This window comes from Trichechus manatus, unplaced genomic scaffold, assembly GCF_000243295.1.
Source record: "Trichechus manatus latirostris isolate Lorelei unplaced genomic scaffold, TriManLat1.0 scaffold00088, whole genome shotgun sequence".
NCBI classification, from domain to species: Eukaryota; Metazoa; Chordata; class Mammalia; order Sirenia; family Trichechidae; genus Trichechus; species Trichechus manatus.
Window position 1 is genome coordinate 1461824 of NW_004444024.1, and position 19274 is coordinate 1481097.

Here is a 19274-nt window from a genome sequence, read left to right on the forward strand (position 1 = left end):
CGCCTCCCCACTGCCACTGAGCTCTAGGCTAATTGCATTTGAGTATTCACTTTTAATTGCTTTTTTTGGTGCCTTTTCAAAAGGCTTTCCTGAGTTTGAAGTGGCTGGGGGCAGGGAGAATGCTGAAAGGGCCTCTGATACAGAGCATCCAAGCCCCTCAAAGATGCCTCAACCACACCCCGTCTCCACCTACAGCAGACAGCCTGGCAGGAGTATTTGCGGGGGCTGAAGGGGTAGCCAACCCTGCAGGATGCTCCCCTTCTGCCTTCTGAACCATCATCCTGCAACCGTGCCCCAGGAAGGCCTCCCCAGGCTGCTTCAGGGAGCCATCCTGGAGGGGCAAGCTCATATTAAACAAAGTTCTTTATAATTAGGGGTGGGGGTGCTGGTTCAGGGGAGAAAAAGGGACATTGTAACATTTTTTTTTTTCCTTAAGATTCTGAAGAACTTCCAGCACTATCCCACCATGTTACAGATGAGACAGTGGAGGCCCGAGAGGGCCAGTGACTGGCTTGGTTCACATAGTCCTTGCAGGGAAGAAGAATTGTCAGGAGATGCTGAAAGGGAAAGTGTCACCCACCCACACACCCACATGGGGACTCAAGCGGGAGAACAGGAGGTGGGAGGGTTCTGAGCTATCAGAGAGGCACAAACCATTTCCACAGGGAACAGCAGGGGTTGGGGACAAGCATCCTAGAATCCAGTGTTCCCAGGTGCCAAGAGGGGCCTCAAGACCACAGGCCCAGCATCCCTAAGAAATAATTCTTTCCATGGCTTCTGTGGAAGGTGAGTCTTCCCCAGCCTAAACTGTTTTGTTGTTGGGTGCCATTGAGTCAATTCCAACTCATAGCGACCCCATGTGTTACAGAGTAGAACTGCCCCATAGGGTTTTCTTGGCTGTAATCTTTATGCAAGCAGATCCCCAGGTCTTTCTCCTATGGGTGGGCTGGAACCACCAACATTTTGGTTAGCAGCTGAGCACTTAGCTGTTGTGCCACCACGGCTCCTTCAGCCTCAACTACTACCTAAAAAAGCCACATCACTGGACCGCGTGGCCTGTTAGAACAGCCTTCCTCACAGGGAGAGGAAAGCTACCTCTGGTCACCCCACTGGTACCCACTGTGCCCTTAGCTCTCAATCCCTCCCTCCCCGGGCCTGTTTGTGCTGAGAAGGCAGTGGTCATGTCCTCCAGGGCCAGCCCTTCTTCTGACAAGCATTTCTGCCCTTCAACACTTTCTCTTCTGACAAGTTTCACTTCCGCTCATTGTCCCCTGAATGTCCAGGAGCCAGGAGGCCCACGTCCCAGGCCTGGCTCTGCCTCACACCAGGTATGTGACTTGGAACACATCTCATGACATCTGTCCATCTGGAAAACGAGGAGTCTGAACTCAATGGGTACAGAGGTATCAGAGGCACAGAGAGTGCTGAATCCATGACCCTAAAATCGGTGATTCCAACCTTCTAACATAATCATAATAATACTAAACACTTGTTGTTGAATGCTGTTGAGTCAATTCTGACTCATAATGACCCTACTGGACAGAGTAGAACTGCCCCATAGGGTTTCCTAGGCAGATCGCAAGGTCTTTTCTCCTAAGGAGTGGCTGGTGAGTCCGAACCACTGACCTTTCAGTTAGCAACCAAGTGCTTAATCACTGCGCCACCAGGGCTCCTACCAAACACTTAGATAGCATTTATTATGGATCAGGCCCTGTTTTAAATGATTTATGTGTTAAACTCATTTAATGCTTGCAACAACCCTATGAGATAGGTACTATTATTATCACCATTTTACAAAGAAGAAAACTAAGGCACAGAAAAGTTAAAGAACTTGCCCAAGGTTACACAGCTAGTAAACAGGGAGCTGGGACTTGAACCTAGGCAGTCAGGCCTCAGATCCCATAGCAGGACACAGCCTCTGATTTCCCTGTTCTCAGACACAGGGCTACTGACACCATGGGCTCCAGCAGGTCCAGTGTTCTGTGATTCCGAGCCCAGCCTCACAAGCAATTCTCAGAGCTTGCTGGATTCTAACTAATAGCACTGTAGCTCCAACATTCTGAGACTCTGCTCTGAGGAAGAGGCCACAGCAATTCAGAAGAACTATGATGAGAAAACCTCCCAGTTGGCACTTTCCCTGTGTCCGTCCACTTCCCCAACATGAGGGGAGACATTTCTTCTCTCTCCTATGCTGGAGGTCAGCCACCGAGCCAAGGAACAGCCCTCTGGCAGGGATGCCGAGCTTAAGGTTGGATGCGGAGGATCAGACCAGATGACCGCCAAGGGTGCTCCAGGCCTGAGAATCCTTGACTGTTCAGAGGACAATGGGGATGGGGAGAATGGCTTACCGGACTTTCCCTTCCTGGAGCAGCTCGTGTGGAGGGTCCTCACACACCAGCCTGGACTCCCTGTCCAGCAGGTAGGTGTAGACGGTCTCCTAGGACAGAAGGCACTCATGAGACCATGTGGAGAGACCCTCCCAGCCTGTAGGGGTCTGTGTGGCGAGGTCATCAGACCCTCTGGGAGTGGGGCTCAGGCATTTGTTTGTCTGTCTGTCTACCTGTTTTTATTCCCCAGGTGGTTCTAATGCTCAGCCAGGGCAGAAAACACCTTATGAACAGAGCACCTCCCCCTCTCCTCTTTGAAGAGGTTCTGGCCATGAACCTGCTGACTTTCCTTACCCATCACACCAAATCCAAGGTGCTGGGGGAAGGGGTTTGAAGGGCTGAGGGGCAGACAAATCACCTCCCACCCAGGATATTACCCCACTGTGGCTCCAGTCTCAGACGTTCAGCAACTAATAACTGAGCATCTAATGCTGGAGGTGCTCAGAATGCTCCTGGAAGCTTACCTCCTCCCTCCAGGGAAACAGATACCTCTACAAGAAACCACACACCCATGACCTAAGCCAGGGTATGACACCCATCATTGAGTGGAGGCCCGGGAGGGCTTCCTGGAGGAAGCGGCCTTTAAGTTGTAACTGGAGTAGGAATTAGACACATTCAGGCAGGGGGCCGGGTACAGAAGAACAGCTTCTGGGCCAAGCAGCATGTGTGTAGTCCCAGACGTGTAAAGGGCACAAGCATTTCTGGGACTGACGGGGGGGGGGTGCGGGGAGGGGGACGGGAGGCAGGTTGGAAGTCAGCAGGGCCTGAGCTGGAAGGGCCTTGTAAACCCAGCTGGGAAAGGATGACAGGGCTGCTGACGGGCGGTGAGCTGGGAGAGACATGAGCAGATTTGTATTTTGGAACGATCGCTCCCCAGAGTGGGATCAAAGCTCTGCTCGAAGCTTGTCAAGTCTTTGGTTTGCCCATCTGCATTCTCCAAGGACCCAGAGGAGGCTTGGGCCTCAGTTCTGGACCACGTCTTGGCAGACGTAGTTGCCCTCACTGACCCACAGGCCAAAATCCACATTTCCTCCAAGCAAGATGTGCTACCCTTAGGAATCCACAGCCAAGCTCCATTCAGCACGGCCTTGCTGAGCGTCTCCAGTGCCAACACTGTGTCTGACTAGGCGAGGTGGAGACACCAGTCCCTGCCTGAAGGAGTGTACTCCAGTAAGGGAGGCACCCACATGCCCAGCCAAGTATCTGGAAGGGACTGGGAGGCAGGGAGGACAGGAGAGGGTTCTCCTCCCTGCTGAGGGTATTAGGGAGGGCCTCAGTTGAAGGTGATATTAGAGCTGGGTGGAATTCTCAGCAGAAACAGTTGCTGTTAGTAACTCGAGAGTCCACAATTGGCCAGCAGCTCCTGTTGCCCTTGGAGCCCCCAGCCAGCCCCCATGAGGTGCCCCAGCCACCATTCCCAGAGACATAAGCAAGGCTTCATGGGGTGGGGAATGAAGGGGCCTGAGGGGGGTGGGGGACAGACACAGTCAAGGTCTGGAGTCCCCTTGTCCTCCTGGGTGAGGGTCAAGGTGCAGAGTTCAGGGGTAAAGGAATCAGTGAGAAGAAGGCTACCCACTCTTCATCTATATCCAGCCTACTTCTTGTCATCTGACCCTGTCTGCAGCCTGGGAGGGGCCTGAGGGATTTGGCCCAAAGGGGTCAAGAGACCACCCTGGGGACACCTGGCAAAGAGGGGTGGATAATCCGTGGAGGGGTGAGGGGCACAGATCTTCACTTCCGGGATGTCCTTCTGTCTCCCACCCCCTCACTCACAGCTCTCTGGGTTAAAATTAGCCAAGTTTATTGGAGAGAGGGAGGGAAGCATTTCAGACACATCAGCACCATCTGTATTCAGGGCTGCTTGCCACAATGGGTGCTAATGAGGGAGCCAGGTGCCAGCTCCCTACCCCTCCCTGGGGGTTGGCAGACCCCTCCCCCACTTGCCCACCCTTCCCTGGCAGCTGAGCAGACACCCCAGCTCCCTGCCCCTCCCTGGGGGCTGAGCAAACCCTTCAGCTCCCTCATCTCCCGGAGGGCTGAGCCTTTCTTGGCAATTAAGCCAGGGCTCGCTGAGGTCAGGGCTCTGGTAACTCATACAGGTCTCTTGGGTGGGCCAGGGTAGACTTCTCCCGCTGTCCCATGAACCCAGTTGCCTCAACCACAGCTGCTTTCCCAGCCCCCAGATTTCGGGGGACAATTAATCCAACGCAGGGCATTTGTGTTGTGAAGACCTGGCTAGTCACCTCCTCCTCCCCAATCCCAGGGCAGCCTCAGTGGCCACAGAGGGGCCCAGAACAGTCCTATGGATGCTAACGCGCCAGTCTTCCCACCCTCCCTTTCCAGATGTGCCCCCACCCACCCTGGGCCAGATGTTACCTCATCCCATCCCTCTCCGGGAGAATTTATTTTTGGGTGCCAACACACCACCCACTTCCTACCAATTTCACGCTCAATAAGGCTCACTCATTAGCCCTTCTCTTGGGCTGTGAACTTCTAGCAGGTTTCAGGGAAGGCAGAGCTGGGGAGATAGAGTGCGGGTGCTTAGAAGCCAAGCCCTGTTTGTCTCTGTCATGCTGTGTGTCATTGAGGGATGCACCTTCCCTCTCTGGGTCTCCGGTGGTTCATCCATCAAGCAGATCCAGGGACAATGAGGGGGTCACATTCTGAATTGGCTGTGTTTCCTGGAGCAGAGGCTGCCCTTGGCTGGTGTCTAGAGTAGGAGAGAGGACATTCCAAGCCATGGGGACTCAATTTGGGCATTTCCTCCTCCAGGAAGTCTTCCATGCCCCTTAGGCTGGATCAGACCCTCCTCCCCAGGCTCCCATAGTCCCCTGCTTCTCTCTGTCTGGCACAACTGAGAACCTGTTGCTTTGGGCCTCGAGGGCCAGTTTATCCATCCTCCTACCTAAGGGATAAACCGTGGCCAGTGGAACCAGGGTGGGGAGTGGCCTGGTGCAGCTGAAGGGGAGCACAGTCCCCCTACCCAGGCTCTCTGGACCCAGGCAACAATGGTCACCACCCTCCACCTGCACGAAATCTGTGACCTCATCCACAGTGTTGTGACCTCTTCCAAAGAGAAGCTTAAAGGTTGCTGGAGATCATCGTGTCCAGTCTCCTGTCTCTGGATAGAACACTTTAACCCAGTGTAGACCCATTCATCAAGGCTGAGCCCATTTCAGCATGTTCCAGACCTTTCATACTGGAAGTTCTTCTACATGTCTACCCTCAACCACTCCCGCTGCACAGATTCCAAAACTCACCTGCCTGCACCTCGTCCTAGCTGTGTTATCCTAGGTGAATTCCTTCCATCTCTAAGACATGGTTTTTCCAGTTAACCTCTAAGGCCCATTTGGCCCAGACATTCCAGGATTCCTGTATGAGTTCATTCTTTGGGTCTTAGTTTAATTTCTCCTCCTCCAGGAAGGCTTCTCAGAACATCCACCCAAACCCTTCACTTGCTTTTGAGATTCCACTAGTCAGGGACCCTGTCTATTCTTTCTTCCTCGACTCTGTGTGAGGCCCAGCACAGAGCTGGGCAAGGTTTGCCTGAAGGATGGGCAAGTGTGGGGTAAGGGTGAGCACCTACCACTCTGGGGAGCACAGCTGAAAGGGCCTCCTTGACAGCCTGTTGCAGGCCTGCAATGTCGATGACAGAGCCTAGGCTCAGCAAAGCATCCTGGAAGAGAGGAAAGAGCAGTGAGGGGCATCGCCAGGCAGACCAGGGAACCCCAGGGCAGCCCCATCTGCCCAGAGGGCAGTAAGCATGAACCTCGCAGCTTAGACCCAGAGACCGAGGCTTTCAGACACTCGAATACCGTGGTCTTAGGATCTCAGAATCAGTCTCAAGGCCACAGAATGTCCAAGTTGGACGCGCATCTTTTATTCCCATCCCCTCATCTTACAGATGGGGAAACTGAAGCTCTGAGAGGGGCCAGGGACTTAGCAAAGGCCTCACAGTGAGTCAAGAGGATAAGCCTGGACTCCACCCCAGGTTTCTTGTCCTTCACTCGAGGACAAACGCTGGCATGGTAGGTAAAGCACAGGCCTCCACATTAAAACAAAGGCAGAAAAAAAAAAAAAACCAAATTGGAATCCTAGCGCCACTAGTTATTAGAAATGTGTGTCTTGGGCAAGTCACTGAACTTCAATCTTCTTATCTGTAAATTTGGAACAACTGTGGCTATCCCCCCAACAGGCTGACATGAAGACAAGATGAAACTGAGCAACAAAAATGCCTCACAGAGTGTCCAGCACAGAGTAGGTACTCAGCTGAGTGTTCACTGATGCTGGGTCCCAGCTTTCCCCAGAAGGGAAGGGTCTCACCCCATCTCATTTTCCAACCTAGTGAGGGGCTGTCCTGGGAGTAGCATGAGTCCAAGGGATGCATGAGCCCACAAGGTGGGAGGAGTGCAGCTGGGCCAGCCCTGGCAACCACAGGAGAGAAAGAAGAAGTCAGCCTTGACCGCCTCACAGCCTTCCGCTCGCAGGAACAGGTCTCGTCCTTGGAGGGCCGGAACAGAGACAACAAAGTTTCCCGCATCTCGCTCTATTAACTTGGCCAGAGCCACAGGGATCAAAGAGAAAGGTAACGGAACAGAGGATCCAGAGCCAAGGCAGGACTGTGACTCATACCATCCACTCAGCCATGCCCTCCTCCAGCCCTTGGAAGTCCTTTCTAGTGTCTTCCCTGTGGATGGCTGGGTTTGTGTTCAAAAAGCAAAGTGACTGACTATAGGATGAAGGAGACATGGCTTGGCCCCCATTCATGTGAAGACCATATGTGGTCAAGAATCTTAGTGGACCACAAGCTCAGCACAAGCCCATGGTGTAAGCAGGGCTGGTAAAAAGGTGAAATGCTACAAGTTTAGGTCATATTAGTAGAAATCTGTTAACCCAGATAAGGAAGATGATGGTCCCCCTACTTCTCTAGGCTGGCCAGACCCTCCCCAGTGCATTGTGTCCCAGGTAAAGACAAGATGAAATGCATCCAGAGGAGGTGACTCATGTAAGGAGGGAACTGAAAACCAAGTCCTGCACGTGACTAAGGCTGGAGAACCTGGGGATGCCCAGCCTAAAACAGAGCAGACTCAGAAGTCTCAGTCTCTGACTCCAATCTCTGAGACCCTCCTGGGCAGGGAGACTGGGTTCTGTAGCCCCAGGGACAGCCAGGGGGCCTATAGGAGTCCACAGGAGGCTGGCCTCAGCCCAGTGGGATGAAGGACCTTCTTGTAGGCAGAGCCATCCTACAAAGGCAGAGGCCACCAGGAGAGAGGGAGGGAGTAAGCTCCCCATCCTTGAGGGAGTACAAGGATGGGATAAATGCCCATTTGTCCTAGAGGCTGCAGAGGGGAGTTTTGCATTGAGGTCTAGACTTCAGCTCCAGATTTCACCCTTGGGTGAAATTTCACTTCTTGGTTGCAGTTTCCTCCCCCACCCCCACCCAATCCTATGCTTCCAGGAGAGGGAGCAGCAGCGGGATTTCTCCCTGAATGCTCACTCAGAATTGCTCTCCCCAACCCCCAGCCTCCCTTTGAGCCCTCTCACTGTTCAAGATGTGAAGACACATCTTAGTCTCTGCCTTAGGACACAGGAAACTGTTGATTCCCAAAAATTCTGTCACCAACCTGGATCCCTTGTTCTTTGACTCTTAGGTGCCCCTCACCCCAGTTCACATACCCTCTGCGCTACACATACCTAGCCACACAGCCACAAACCCCCATATCCTTGCAGAAACACCCCAGCATACCTTCAGATACCCTTTAGGCACACACACTCACAGGTTCTAATGGGTGCAGCTATATCTTTGCAGATTCAGGGGCAAGGGCTCAAGTAATACCTGCACACACCTGTATACACATATGCTAGTGTGACCTTTCAATGTCAAATCTTCAGACTAACAAAGGGAGGAAGAACCAGTGCCCCCAGAGAATCCCAAAATAATGTCTGCCAGACCCAAGCTCCTGAGATTGGGGCTCCAAAGGCAGGTGCCCAAACTGTGGTGATGATTTAGGTCAATCCCTGGAGGCAGTGGGGTTGGCAAGCTGACCCCTGAGAGCTCCTGCTCTTTTGTGGAGTCTGATATATGTGTGATGTGGAAATTGGGGAAAAGAGGCCAAGGCAATGATGGATTGAATTTTAACATTGGGGAGAAAATTTTCGAAGTCACAAGCTTGGGACAACTGAGTCTCCCCATTTGACAGATGAGGAAATTGAGGCACCAAGAGTGACCTCCCTGTGGTCAGCCAGCCAGTCAGGCCAGGTCCAGAACCCAAGTCTCTGGCCCTCCAGCCCCAGTCTGGTAGGAGCATCCCTCCCCTAGCTGCACCCCTGCATCTCTCCCCCAGCTCCCTCCCCAGGGGGGCTTAGAACAGTCTGTCCTTTGTTCTGATTGGTGGGCCCCTCAACCTGTCCTTTGCTTCAATTGGGGGATGCCCTGACCTGTCCTTTTCTGGAATTGGTAGGTGCCTATCTGGCCTTTGTTCTGATTGCTCAGTTTTCTGTGACTCTTCAGGCCAGGGCAGGGTAATGGCGGGGAGGAAGAGGGGGAAAGGAAAGTTGGGGAGGGTTGGGGCAACAGCAAGGACGGGCATTCACATCCTTGGCCAGAGTAGGCTTGATGCAGATACGGCTGATGAAGCCCAGGGCTCTTCATCTGACATCCTTCTGTCCATCCACCTCCTGACTCTGCCCACCATACCCTAGGAATAGGGGGGAGGGTGCTGGTTGCAAAAACTGTAGCTGGGAAGGGCCACTTCATACATCACCCTCAAAGAGGCCTTCAAGGCTTGCTCAAATGCCACCTCCTCTCTGAACACTCCCCAGATCCACCTCAGCTGCATCAACTAAGGGCAGGAATAGCTCAAATTCCAAAACAAAGTCCATGAGATGGGGGCTCAGAGAGTGAAGGGGCTGCCTCTGTGAAGGGAGGAGAGAACCAGTGGGGCAGCAGCTGAGGATGGGGAGTGGGGAAATTCCTGAATCTAAGGATCAAGTGGGGAGTGAGGCTCAACTCAAGGGCTAAAGCGCCAAGAATCTTAAAAAGAGGAGAAAAGGAAAAATGCAAACATAGCCACATCCGCTCACATGCACATCTATAAATGTCACACATATACTGCCATGTGCACACCTCTGCCCATACATATACGTAACGCACACACCTCACACAAACATGCATACACACGGAAAGAAATGCAACCATGTAGACAATGCCCACACAAGTACATACTTACATATGTAAACACACATAGCCCAGGCATCGGGTAGAAGGAGATCACATTTCCCACCCTCGCAGTTTTTTTTTTTTTTTACCAACATCGGTATAAATATCAGCATAACAACCAGGCAATGGCCCAGACCCCAGGGAAGAATTTGTGGTGTGTAGAAAAAAGCAGCAATTTCCAGTCCCAGATTGTCTACAGACACTCTGTGTGGCCTTAAGCAGGCCCCTTTCCTCCTCTGAGCCTTGGTTTCCTCATTAGCAAAAATGGGTCCTTCCAGCTCTGCAGCATATGGTTCTATGGTGTTCTGATTTAATTCGAAGAGGATGGATGGATGGATGGATGTATGGATGGAAGGATGGATGGATGGAAGGAAGGAACTTCTTGTTCTCCCCATCCCCTACGTGTGAGCTGTGCAGGTAGAGACAGGGCCAGTCAGCACCACAGACAGCACCACACCCTCCACACTGGTCTTTGCCCCAGGTACCAAGAAACAAGAAACAGAACCGTATTTTGAGTCAGGGCTCCTCTGGAGCCAGGGCTGGGGCTGGATCAGCACTTCTGAACTAGTCTGGGGACAGGAGAGGGTCCTGACTAAGTAACTTCTAGCTCCTTCTTAACGTCTAAGCATATACGAAATCAGCGACCTTGGCCTTCTCTCTCCTGGAGGAGCAGGTCTGTCACAAGCACCTCTCCTGTGTCATCACCTTGAGTCTCTATGTCTTCTCTCACTTCCACAACCCCTCCTTATTGCTAGCCCCTGCCCAGCACCTAGACTCCAACCCTCCCTCTCTGGAGACGCCCCATGATGTCCCTCACAGTGGCCTGGAAGAAAATAACATCAAACGTAACAGTCAAGTACCTCCCAAGACTCAAGCTATGTCATTGGGGCTGGCCATTCACAGTGGGTCACCCACCCTGCCTGCTAGGTCACCTGTGTGGCCTGGGATGCAGGCTCCTCTCTCACTGGGCCTTGGTATCCCCTTCTTTAAAGGGAAGGGTCCTTCAAGAATCTCCCAGGACCCTGGAGCTCCTCTCCCTCTCTGCTCTGCTTTCCTTCCCTCTGGGTGTTTCTCTCTCTCTCTCTCTCTGGCTCAGTCTCTCCCTCTCTCCCCGCCTCCCACCCCAGCCGCCATCCATCTCTCTGTCACAGACAGCTCTCCTGCCTCATCTCCATGAGGCTCTGCATCTTTTCCCACCTCCGCATCCTCTCTCTTCCTCTCAGATGGCATCACCTCCCACTCGCCATCTCTCGCTCTCCCACACTCCCTGTTCCCACCTGCTCCTGTCTCTCCTGCCCACTCCTCCCCAACCCTCCAAGTAGTCACCCCAAGACGGTAGGGAGAACGCACGTGACCCAAGCCAGGCACCCAGAGGCTGGGGAACACAAGAAGGTAGCTATGGTGGGGGAAACTGGGAGTACCAGGACAGATGCCAGCTTTATCTCTTTTGCATCCTGCCTCATATGCTGGTGGGCAACAGACACAGTCTCTTATCTTCCCAGAGGACAGGGCTCTTCAATGGCAAAGGAGAATTTACCCATTTCTGTGCCCAGCATGGGTCTGGCACTAATAGCACAGCTGCTCAATCTGGGTGACTGACAGAACTCCCCCAAAGGAGGCCTCCTGGAGGCTCAGACCAGAGAAACCCACTTTGGCTGGGTCCTTGGACCCCAGCCTGAACCCCAGCATCCTAAACTGACTCTATGATTCCTGCCTTCACAGCATGCTCAGGCCAGCACAGGCAGGAAACAGTAAGGAAGCAGGACCAGGCTGCCCCTCCTCCTGCCCTCCCCACTGCCCACCGCTTGCCACCTGCCCAAGAAGCCATCTCCAACAGACACTGGAGCCTTCAATACTCACAGAAGAGCCGCCCATGAGTGCAAAGATCCTGCTCTCCCAGATCTCCCCTCAGTAAGGCTGGGCTGGACTGATGGCAGGAGAAATTGAGGAAAGAGGTTTGGAGACCCTGGGAGACCTGGTCTAGAGGAAGAGCCAGGACAGATCCCCAGGCCACAGTTAGACTGGCTCAAATGTCAGTGTAGAGGGGGCCCTGTTGAGTAGGCATCGGGCTTTGGGGAAGGGAACACACCTTTCTCAAACACCAGTGGTTCTCAAACTTTAATGTACATCAGAATCACCTGGAGGGCTTGTTACATTAGACTGCTCAGCTCCACCCCCTAGAGTTTCCTGATACAGTAGGTCTGAGATGTGGAATATGGAAGAGTGGGGCCCAGGACTTTGCATTTCTAACACATTCCTACATGCTGCTGATGCTGCTGGTTCAGGGACCACACTTTGAGAAACACTGACTTACACTGTCTAATCCTCCTATAAGGCCTGGGAGGTGCCTATTTTGATTATCCCATTTTTTAAGTGAGGAGAATAAGGATCAGAGGAAAGTGGCCTTGCTTGGGTGAGAACAGCTGTCAAGAGGCAGAGCTGGGCACATGCAGGTAGCAAGTCCATGTGGGGAATCCCTCAAGAAGATCCCAAAGGAGGGGAGAGGCTGGGGGTGCTGGAAGTAGAAAAGTAAAGCAGAGTCATGGGAAACGCAGGACAAGAGCATACAGAAGGGGCTACTTGCAGCTCAGGAGCCCAGACCAAAGGAAGGGCCTGCCAGAGGCCTCTCTTTCCTCCTCCCCTTCTCTCTCTCTTCCTCCTCCCTCCTTCTGTAACTCCTCCTCCCTCCTCCCCACCCTTCGCAGACTCCAGCTTCAGTTGTTACTCCAACAGGGCCGCGTCTCCAGCCTCTGAGCCACACTGGAGACACGTGCACTGTAGAATACACCTGAGCCCAGTCCTGGCGCCTCCCGCGGGCATCCCCCTTCCTCCTGAGCGTGACTCCACACTGCTGCCCCCACCCTTCCATATTCACTACTAGCTCCTCCCAGGCCTTCACCCCCTCCAAGCCAGTCTCAGCTTCCACTCTAGCTATTGCCTCCTCCAGGAAGCCCTCCTGATTGTCCCAGGCCCCTCAGATCCCTCAAGAGCTAGGTCTGGAAGTGAGTGAAGCGTGGGAAGGGAGAAGAGGGAAGGCAGGAGTTGTGTGAATCATCAGTGACTCCCCTCAGTCCCAACCACAGGATCTGGAGTCAGGAAAGGAGGGGATAAGGGAACAGTCAGGGTGGGTAGAGGCAGGGTGGCAAAAGCTGACTGTAGGGAGGGGAAAGATGGTTCTGGGAGACAGCAGATTAAGGGGAGAAGGACAGGCTCAGGCCTTCTCCCTACTCCCTCCCCACCTTCAGCTGCCTCCTCAATATGGTAGAACCGATGGTGGCTCCCATCACTGTCACCTACATGCCCCTTGATGCCACAGCGTTCCTCCCAAGCACATCATTAGCATCACCCTCACCACTGCTGTCTCTATCATCTTAGTCACCTGGTGCCTCTACTCTCCTCATCCTCCTGGCCTGGAGCCCAAGAGGGAAGAGTTAGGCACAATGGGGGAGTCACAGTGAGGCAGATGCAAGCTCGCTGTGAATCAGAGTCATGCCACAAGACAGAAACCTGGGCAGGAGAGAGGGGTGAGTTCACTGTCCCCCAGGGTGTTCAAGGAATGGGACCCCTGCTAGGGAGGCTATGTCCTGGGGAAAGGCCTTGGTGGGCTCTGCTGGCCCCCAGCTCTGGGTTCCATGCCGCTGAATGTCTGTAAACCCTCCTCAGCCTCACCCCCTCACATGGCCTTTGTGGTGGATTGGGAGCTGGACAAAGCAAGTCCAGGAACCTCTGAAAGGCAGGCACAGTGGTTCAGACAGGAGAAAAGGATGGAGCTGAGTGGCCTGGCCTGGGCCAAAGTCAGAAAAGAGAGTTATGTCCCTCAGGAAATGATGGCCAAAGGAAAACTGGGTAGGTGAGTGAATGGATGGATGGATAATGGATGGTTTGATGGTAGGCAGGCAGGTGGATGGGTGGGTGACCTCACTTCTCTGAGCCTTCCTCCAGAAAGATTTGTGGTTGCACCCTCTCCCAGGCAAATCAATCCCTTCCACCTGGGGCTCTCACAAGCCCTGTGCTTCACCCAATGCATCAACGCATTGCCACTATTTCCCATCTGTCCCCCCGTCGGACTGGGAACTCTTAGAGGGCAGAGTTTGTGTCCTATTTCTGTAGGGTCCCCAGCATCACTCAACCCATCAAAGGTGTCAGGAGGTGTTTGCTGAGCTATAAAATGACTGGTTGAATGCCTGCATGCTTATTGCTGTTGGGCTGTGATGGGTGGATGCCATTGAGGAGCAGAGGGGTGGACCCCATGACCCATGAAGGCCCACAGGCAGCGGAAACAGCTGAGACTTCTCAGTCTCCCAAGTCCGACACAGTGAATGCCTTAGAGAAGGGGCCTGAAGAACGAGGGTGCCTTGTGCTGAGAGCTTTTTCTAGTCATCTCCACAGGCCAGGAAGCCCTTTGTGCTTCAGGATTATCTCCCAGTGCAGACCGGGCTGAGGACAGCATGTCAGGAGGGAGGGGGCTCTTGCCCAGGAAGAGCACTGTCACTGCCACCTTCTTTTATGAGTGAAGTCACCTCCGCCAGGAAGCCTTCCTGGGTTACTTGTCCTCCTCCCAGGTCTCTGGAGAATTCTCACAGGTCCAGAGTTTGCAGGGCTCCAGGCCTCATGGAGTCCAATCCCCAGCTTGACAGGGATAGACCAAGCCCAGAGGAGGCAAGGAAAGGTTTGCCCAGGGTTTTACCAGGAGGTAGGAGGCCCATGCCCCAGCCCATAGTCCTTCACTAAGCCACCTCCTTCTTGAACACTGTTTGGTTTTGGTCGCCACTAATTGCCTGCCTTGGCCAGGGGTTGGGCTGAGCCCCTTTTAGAAGTGAGGTGAGCTAAGTCTCTTCCTTCAGGCCAGGGACAGGGCCACTTGCACCCTGCCCTAGGCCCCCCCACCTCCCCGTAGCAGACACAGCACCCACAGTAGGAGGTAAGTGTGGAACGGACAGGCCTCGCACAGGGTTAGTGCAGCTTGCGGAGGGCAGGGAGGAAGGGCCAGCCTGGGAGGGGGTGGCTGGAGTAGAGGGAGGGCAGAGCCTGGCAATGCTTGATGTCCCCAGGGACAAGGCAGGCAAGCAGGGCACAGAGTGGCTGCAGGTGACACCTTCCCTGAGGCTCTCCCTAACTCTGTCTTGAGCTGTCTTTGTTCCCCAGTCTCTCAGTCTCCCTGGGTCCTCCGCGGCTGTCTCTCTTTCTGTCCGGCTGTTCTTCTCTGGTGTGTCTCTGGGACAGCCTCACACTGCCTTGTCCCATGACTGTATTTGGCTCTATCTTCAGGGCCTGGCCTATCCAGCTGTTCCCCAAATACCAAGGGTGGGGAGAGCAGGGCAGTGGGGGATGGGAGTATGAGAAACAGAGAGACAAGGACCGATTCAGAAACAGAGAAACAGACGTGAGAGACAAGAGGAGACCCTGGGGACAGGGACCGGGGAGGCACGGCTGGCCGGGGTGAGAAAGCCTCCCAGCCCATAAGGGGAACACCCAGAAGACAAAATCACAGTCAGGGGAGGAAGTGGGTCCACCCTCCCCCTCTGCGCTGGCTCTCTGCCCCAACCCTTGCAGGAATGTGTGAGCAGTTTCATCGTTCCTAAAAATAGCCTGTCTTTATTGGGGGTTGGGGTGAGGAATCTTCTGGGCAGGGTTCACCTCAGGCATCCCCCTGCCCCTGGGCTCCCATCCACTACGTTCCCATAGTGACAACAAGGGCCTCTCTGAGTTGCCCCCACCCCCACCTGCAGTGTATTTTTGAAACGTAATTCTGACTGTTTATCTCTCCCTCGTATAAAACGTCCGTGGCTCCTTGGCCCCTTGGATAGGCTCGGAGATCCTTATTGGGAGCTGTTTGCAAAGCACCCAGCACACAGCCTGAGCAGACTACATGCTTACAAAGGGCAGCTGCTGTTCCTTGACCTGAAATCCAGGCTCTGTAAGCTCTGGCCTCCTCCCAACTCTCCAGCCTCTTTCCGCAATCTCCTTCATCCCTCTCCTCCACCAGGCCTTTGTTCCTGCAGTTCCCTGAACCTGGATATCCTCTCTTCTCCTCACCTGTCCTCCAGCCCAGCCCTGGTCCGGTCCTCCCAGAAGCCTTTGCCCCTGCTGCTCGATTCTGATCCCTGGTCTTGTCCTCCACATGTCCGCTGGATGCTGGTCCCCACCTCCTCCTTCCCATGCTCCCATCTGAAGACTGAACAAGGGGCTGGGTGGCAGGGGCCCAGAGCAGATGTGGGCACTAAAGGACAGAGCCCTGCTCTAGGGAAGCAGAGAATTGTGGGGAGACATTGCAGACTCTGGGGGCCCACACCCTGCCCTGAGCCCTGGACCCTCTTGGCCCCTTCCACCTCCCCTTCCTGGCTTTGGTCTTCTCCTCTGGGTCCTGGGCCCTGTGTCTCTCTGATTCTCTCTCTTTCAGTCTCTAGGAGACAGGACATTCAGCTTCTCCTCCTCCCTGCCTCTGCTGTTCTGAAGGAAGAATCGAGCCCCAGAGCAGGGAGGCGATGGGCCTAGGAGCCCACAGGTCACCTACATCAGTATGAAGGGTCCCAGTCAGCTGGGCTCCAGAGGCAGGGCTGGCTCCTTACACAGCCCCCCACTCCACCTACTCCTCCTGGACAAGCAGGCTGGCATCCAAAGTTATTTGCCTTTGGAGGGCCCAGGAAGCCAAAGAACAAACATCTGGAGTCTCTGGAACTCCTCCTACTGTCCCTCCTCATATCCCAAGGATCCGGGAGCCACCGTGTGTATACACACACACACACACACCGCCCAGGGCTCGGTAAACATAGGTGCCTTTGCGATATCAGGGGGGACTGTGTGTGCCTGTGAATCTGTGTGGCTCCTTTTGAGGCCCAAAGTCCTGAAAAGATGATGATACTGCCCCCCTTCCACCAGATCCTATATGCAATTCCAAATAAATTTTATCTTTCAAGTGAAAATTAAAATAGCTTTTGTGTAGCTGTTCTGATTGCAAATATTAGATGCATTTCATCAAAACTGACCTTTTCTCTCACTTTGCAGGGAGCTCCTGCTTTGCTGGTGACCGCAGCACGGGGGTGGCCCGCCCGTTAGCTGTTCATAATGGTGTATCCCTATGGACCACCACGTGACCACAGCAGACTATGTCCCTTGGGTCACTAGGAGAATGTCTGTGTGAAAGTTTGTGGGTCTGTGATTCTGTGGGAGAATGTGTGTGACAGTGTAGGTATGTGTGAGTTCCCTTGCATCTATGCCTATGTGTGAGCCGTCTACACGTGTAGGTGACAGTCCCCGGCTGTGTCCATGCACGTGTGATCTGGGTCTGCGATGGCTCTGTGGGCCTGGGCGTGTGCAGTGAGCATGTGGCTATCTGAGGGACTGTGAGCATGTGGATGCCTGGTGTTGTCTCCAAATGAGTGAATGAGAGTGTGTGGCTTCGAGTGTTGGTCTGTGCATGTGGGAGGTCTAATTCTCCTCCCTGTGCACCCTATCCCCTCCCCAACATGCTCACCTAGACCTGAGCTCACACCCCTGCTCTGCCACACACCACCTGTGCGGCACTGGACAAGGCTTTTCACCCTTCTGGGCTCAGTTTCTGCATCTGTATAATGGTACTTTCTCCCAGAGCTGCTGAGAAGATTCAACGGAGCCATATAAGTGCTGTCTAAGATGGGTCCCAGCAAGGGACTGGGCCACCTTTGTGCAAGTTAGAAAGAGGTGCCCCCACCCCTCTGGGCAGATGCAGCCCTGCAGGGGCAAAGTTTGGTGAAGGAGGGTAGGCTGGGTTTCAGCAGCCCCTGCTCCTCTGCCTGAGCTCCTGCGCAAGACACACTCTCCATGGATGGAAGCAGTGGCACTACAGGTAACCAAAAACGGTAGCTACCTTTCTTTCTGCCCCCACGTCTAGGTGCAAAGCCTAGGACCAAGAGGGTCCCTGGCTCTGGAATTTAAGTGGACATGTTCCAGATGAGATTTTGAGTACCCTCATTTGTTCTTAACTTCCCCTGGGGAGGTCCCCTTGGCCTGTCCTCCAGCCCTTTCTCCCCAAGGCCCCCTGCAGAGGCCATGATGGGGGCTGACCAGAACTGGGATGCAGAGACCAGCCAGGTGATCAGAGGCTCAGAGATCCCCAACCCAGCTCCCATTGTCAGACTGGAAGACTGAGGCCTGAAGACGGGCAGGGACCCTCCCAAGGACACAAGTGAACCTGGGTAGTCTAGGCTCCTGTCTCCAGGCCTCTGTAGCTGGGGGTGGGTGTAGCTTTGGGTTCTGAATGGAGCACAAGGGAGTGGGTGGGTGTCCTGAGGGACAGGAACAGCAAGCCCTGTGTCCTCGGCTGCTGGTATGGACCTCCTACCCATCCCCGCCCTCACGCCAGGGTCAGATCCCCTGCTGGTGTGATTAACCAAATTATGGGTTTTTTTCTTGAGCAAATTGCATCGGCCTAATTGAATGAGGCTGCAGGAGCCTGGGCTGGAGGCTGACAGCGGGTGAGAATGGCAGGAGCCGGGAAGGCAGGGGTGTGGGAGAAAGCAAGGGGGCATTGACAACACCGAGCAGGGGACGGGGCGGGGGCGCGGGGTGTGTAAAGGGAGAGAGAAAGGCTGTGTGTATAAGAGATCACGACAACACTCATTCGATAAACCCTCACTGTGTACCCACTAACTCCTATGATACTAGGTGCCTGGGTCACAGTGATTGGAGGGGTGGTGCTCCCCAAGAGATCACTGAGCATTCACCAAGTGCCATGTACTGGGTTCACTGTACAAGCACAGTTTCAGGTAAACCTCCCTACAGCCCCATCTTGTAACTGGGGAAATTGAGGCTCAAGATATAAAATGACTCAGTAAGGGTCAGAGTCTAGATTCCGACTCAGGGCTTTCTGAAACCACAGCCTTTGATCTTCCTCATACCTAGAGCATCCCACTGAAGTGCTCCCACCCTGCCTCCAGGAAGCTTTCCTGTGTTGTCCAGAGAAAAGAGGAGGCCTTACTCCAACTCATGCCTAGGCCCAGACACAGTTTCTGTCCCCATTGGGTATTTCCATCTGCCCACCCTATGATGTCCATCCTCCCTCTAACAGTCAGTGGCTGAGGCCAGGGCTGATCCAACTTGGGCCACACACACCCCCATCACCCACAGCATGCACTACTTAACTGTCACTCCCACTCATTGTCTTGCTCTGTGCCACATCTACTACCCCAGGACAAGACACAGTGACACGATCACCATCACCTTCACATGTGTGTCCCATATACTCAGTGGAACACAATCATTTGACACTGTCCACTGTGTCATACATCACCGAGTATCTCACACCGCAGGGTCATATACCCAGTGATACTACCACTGTCACTCTCATCAGGGTGGCCCTCACCCTCGGTGTCACACCCCCTGCTCCCAGGGTCCACAGTGTCACCCTACACGGTGTCATCACACAGTTCCACACCGGCTGTGCCACACTGTCACAGACAGGGTGGGAGTGCTATGTCACACTGTCACATTTCAGCATCACCCAGGACCTCTCAGCCTTAAAAAGTACACCATGTCTGGGATTTGCTCTAAAATACCTCAGCCAAGAAAAATGGCGGGAAAAAACGGATAATGAAGCAAAAGTGACCAAATCTTGATAAGTGTTGAATTTGAGTGATGAGTATATGGCACTTTATTGTATTATTCTCCCTACAACTGTGTGTTTAAAATAT

The 19274-nt window shown here is 53.8% G+C and overlaps 1 protein-coding gene across 1 annotated transcript in view; it reads right to left on the reverse strand.

Moving 5' to 3' along the window:
* PDE2A (phosphodiesterase 2A) overlaps nt 1-19274 on the reverse strand; it is a 98174-nt gene that overhangs the window by 28009 nt on the left and 50891 nt on the right. The window contains exons 3-4 of the mRNA XM_023736495.1: nt 5974-6063; nt 2349-2437 (exon numbers count right to left, since the gene is read on the reverse strand). Of these exons, the coding sequence (XP_023592263.1) occupies nt 2349-2437; nt 5974-6063 (179 nt within the window). The remainder of the gene's footprint in view (nt 1-2348; nt 2438-5973; nt 6064-19274) is intronic.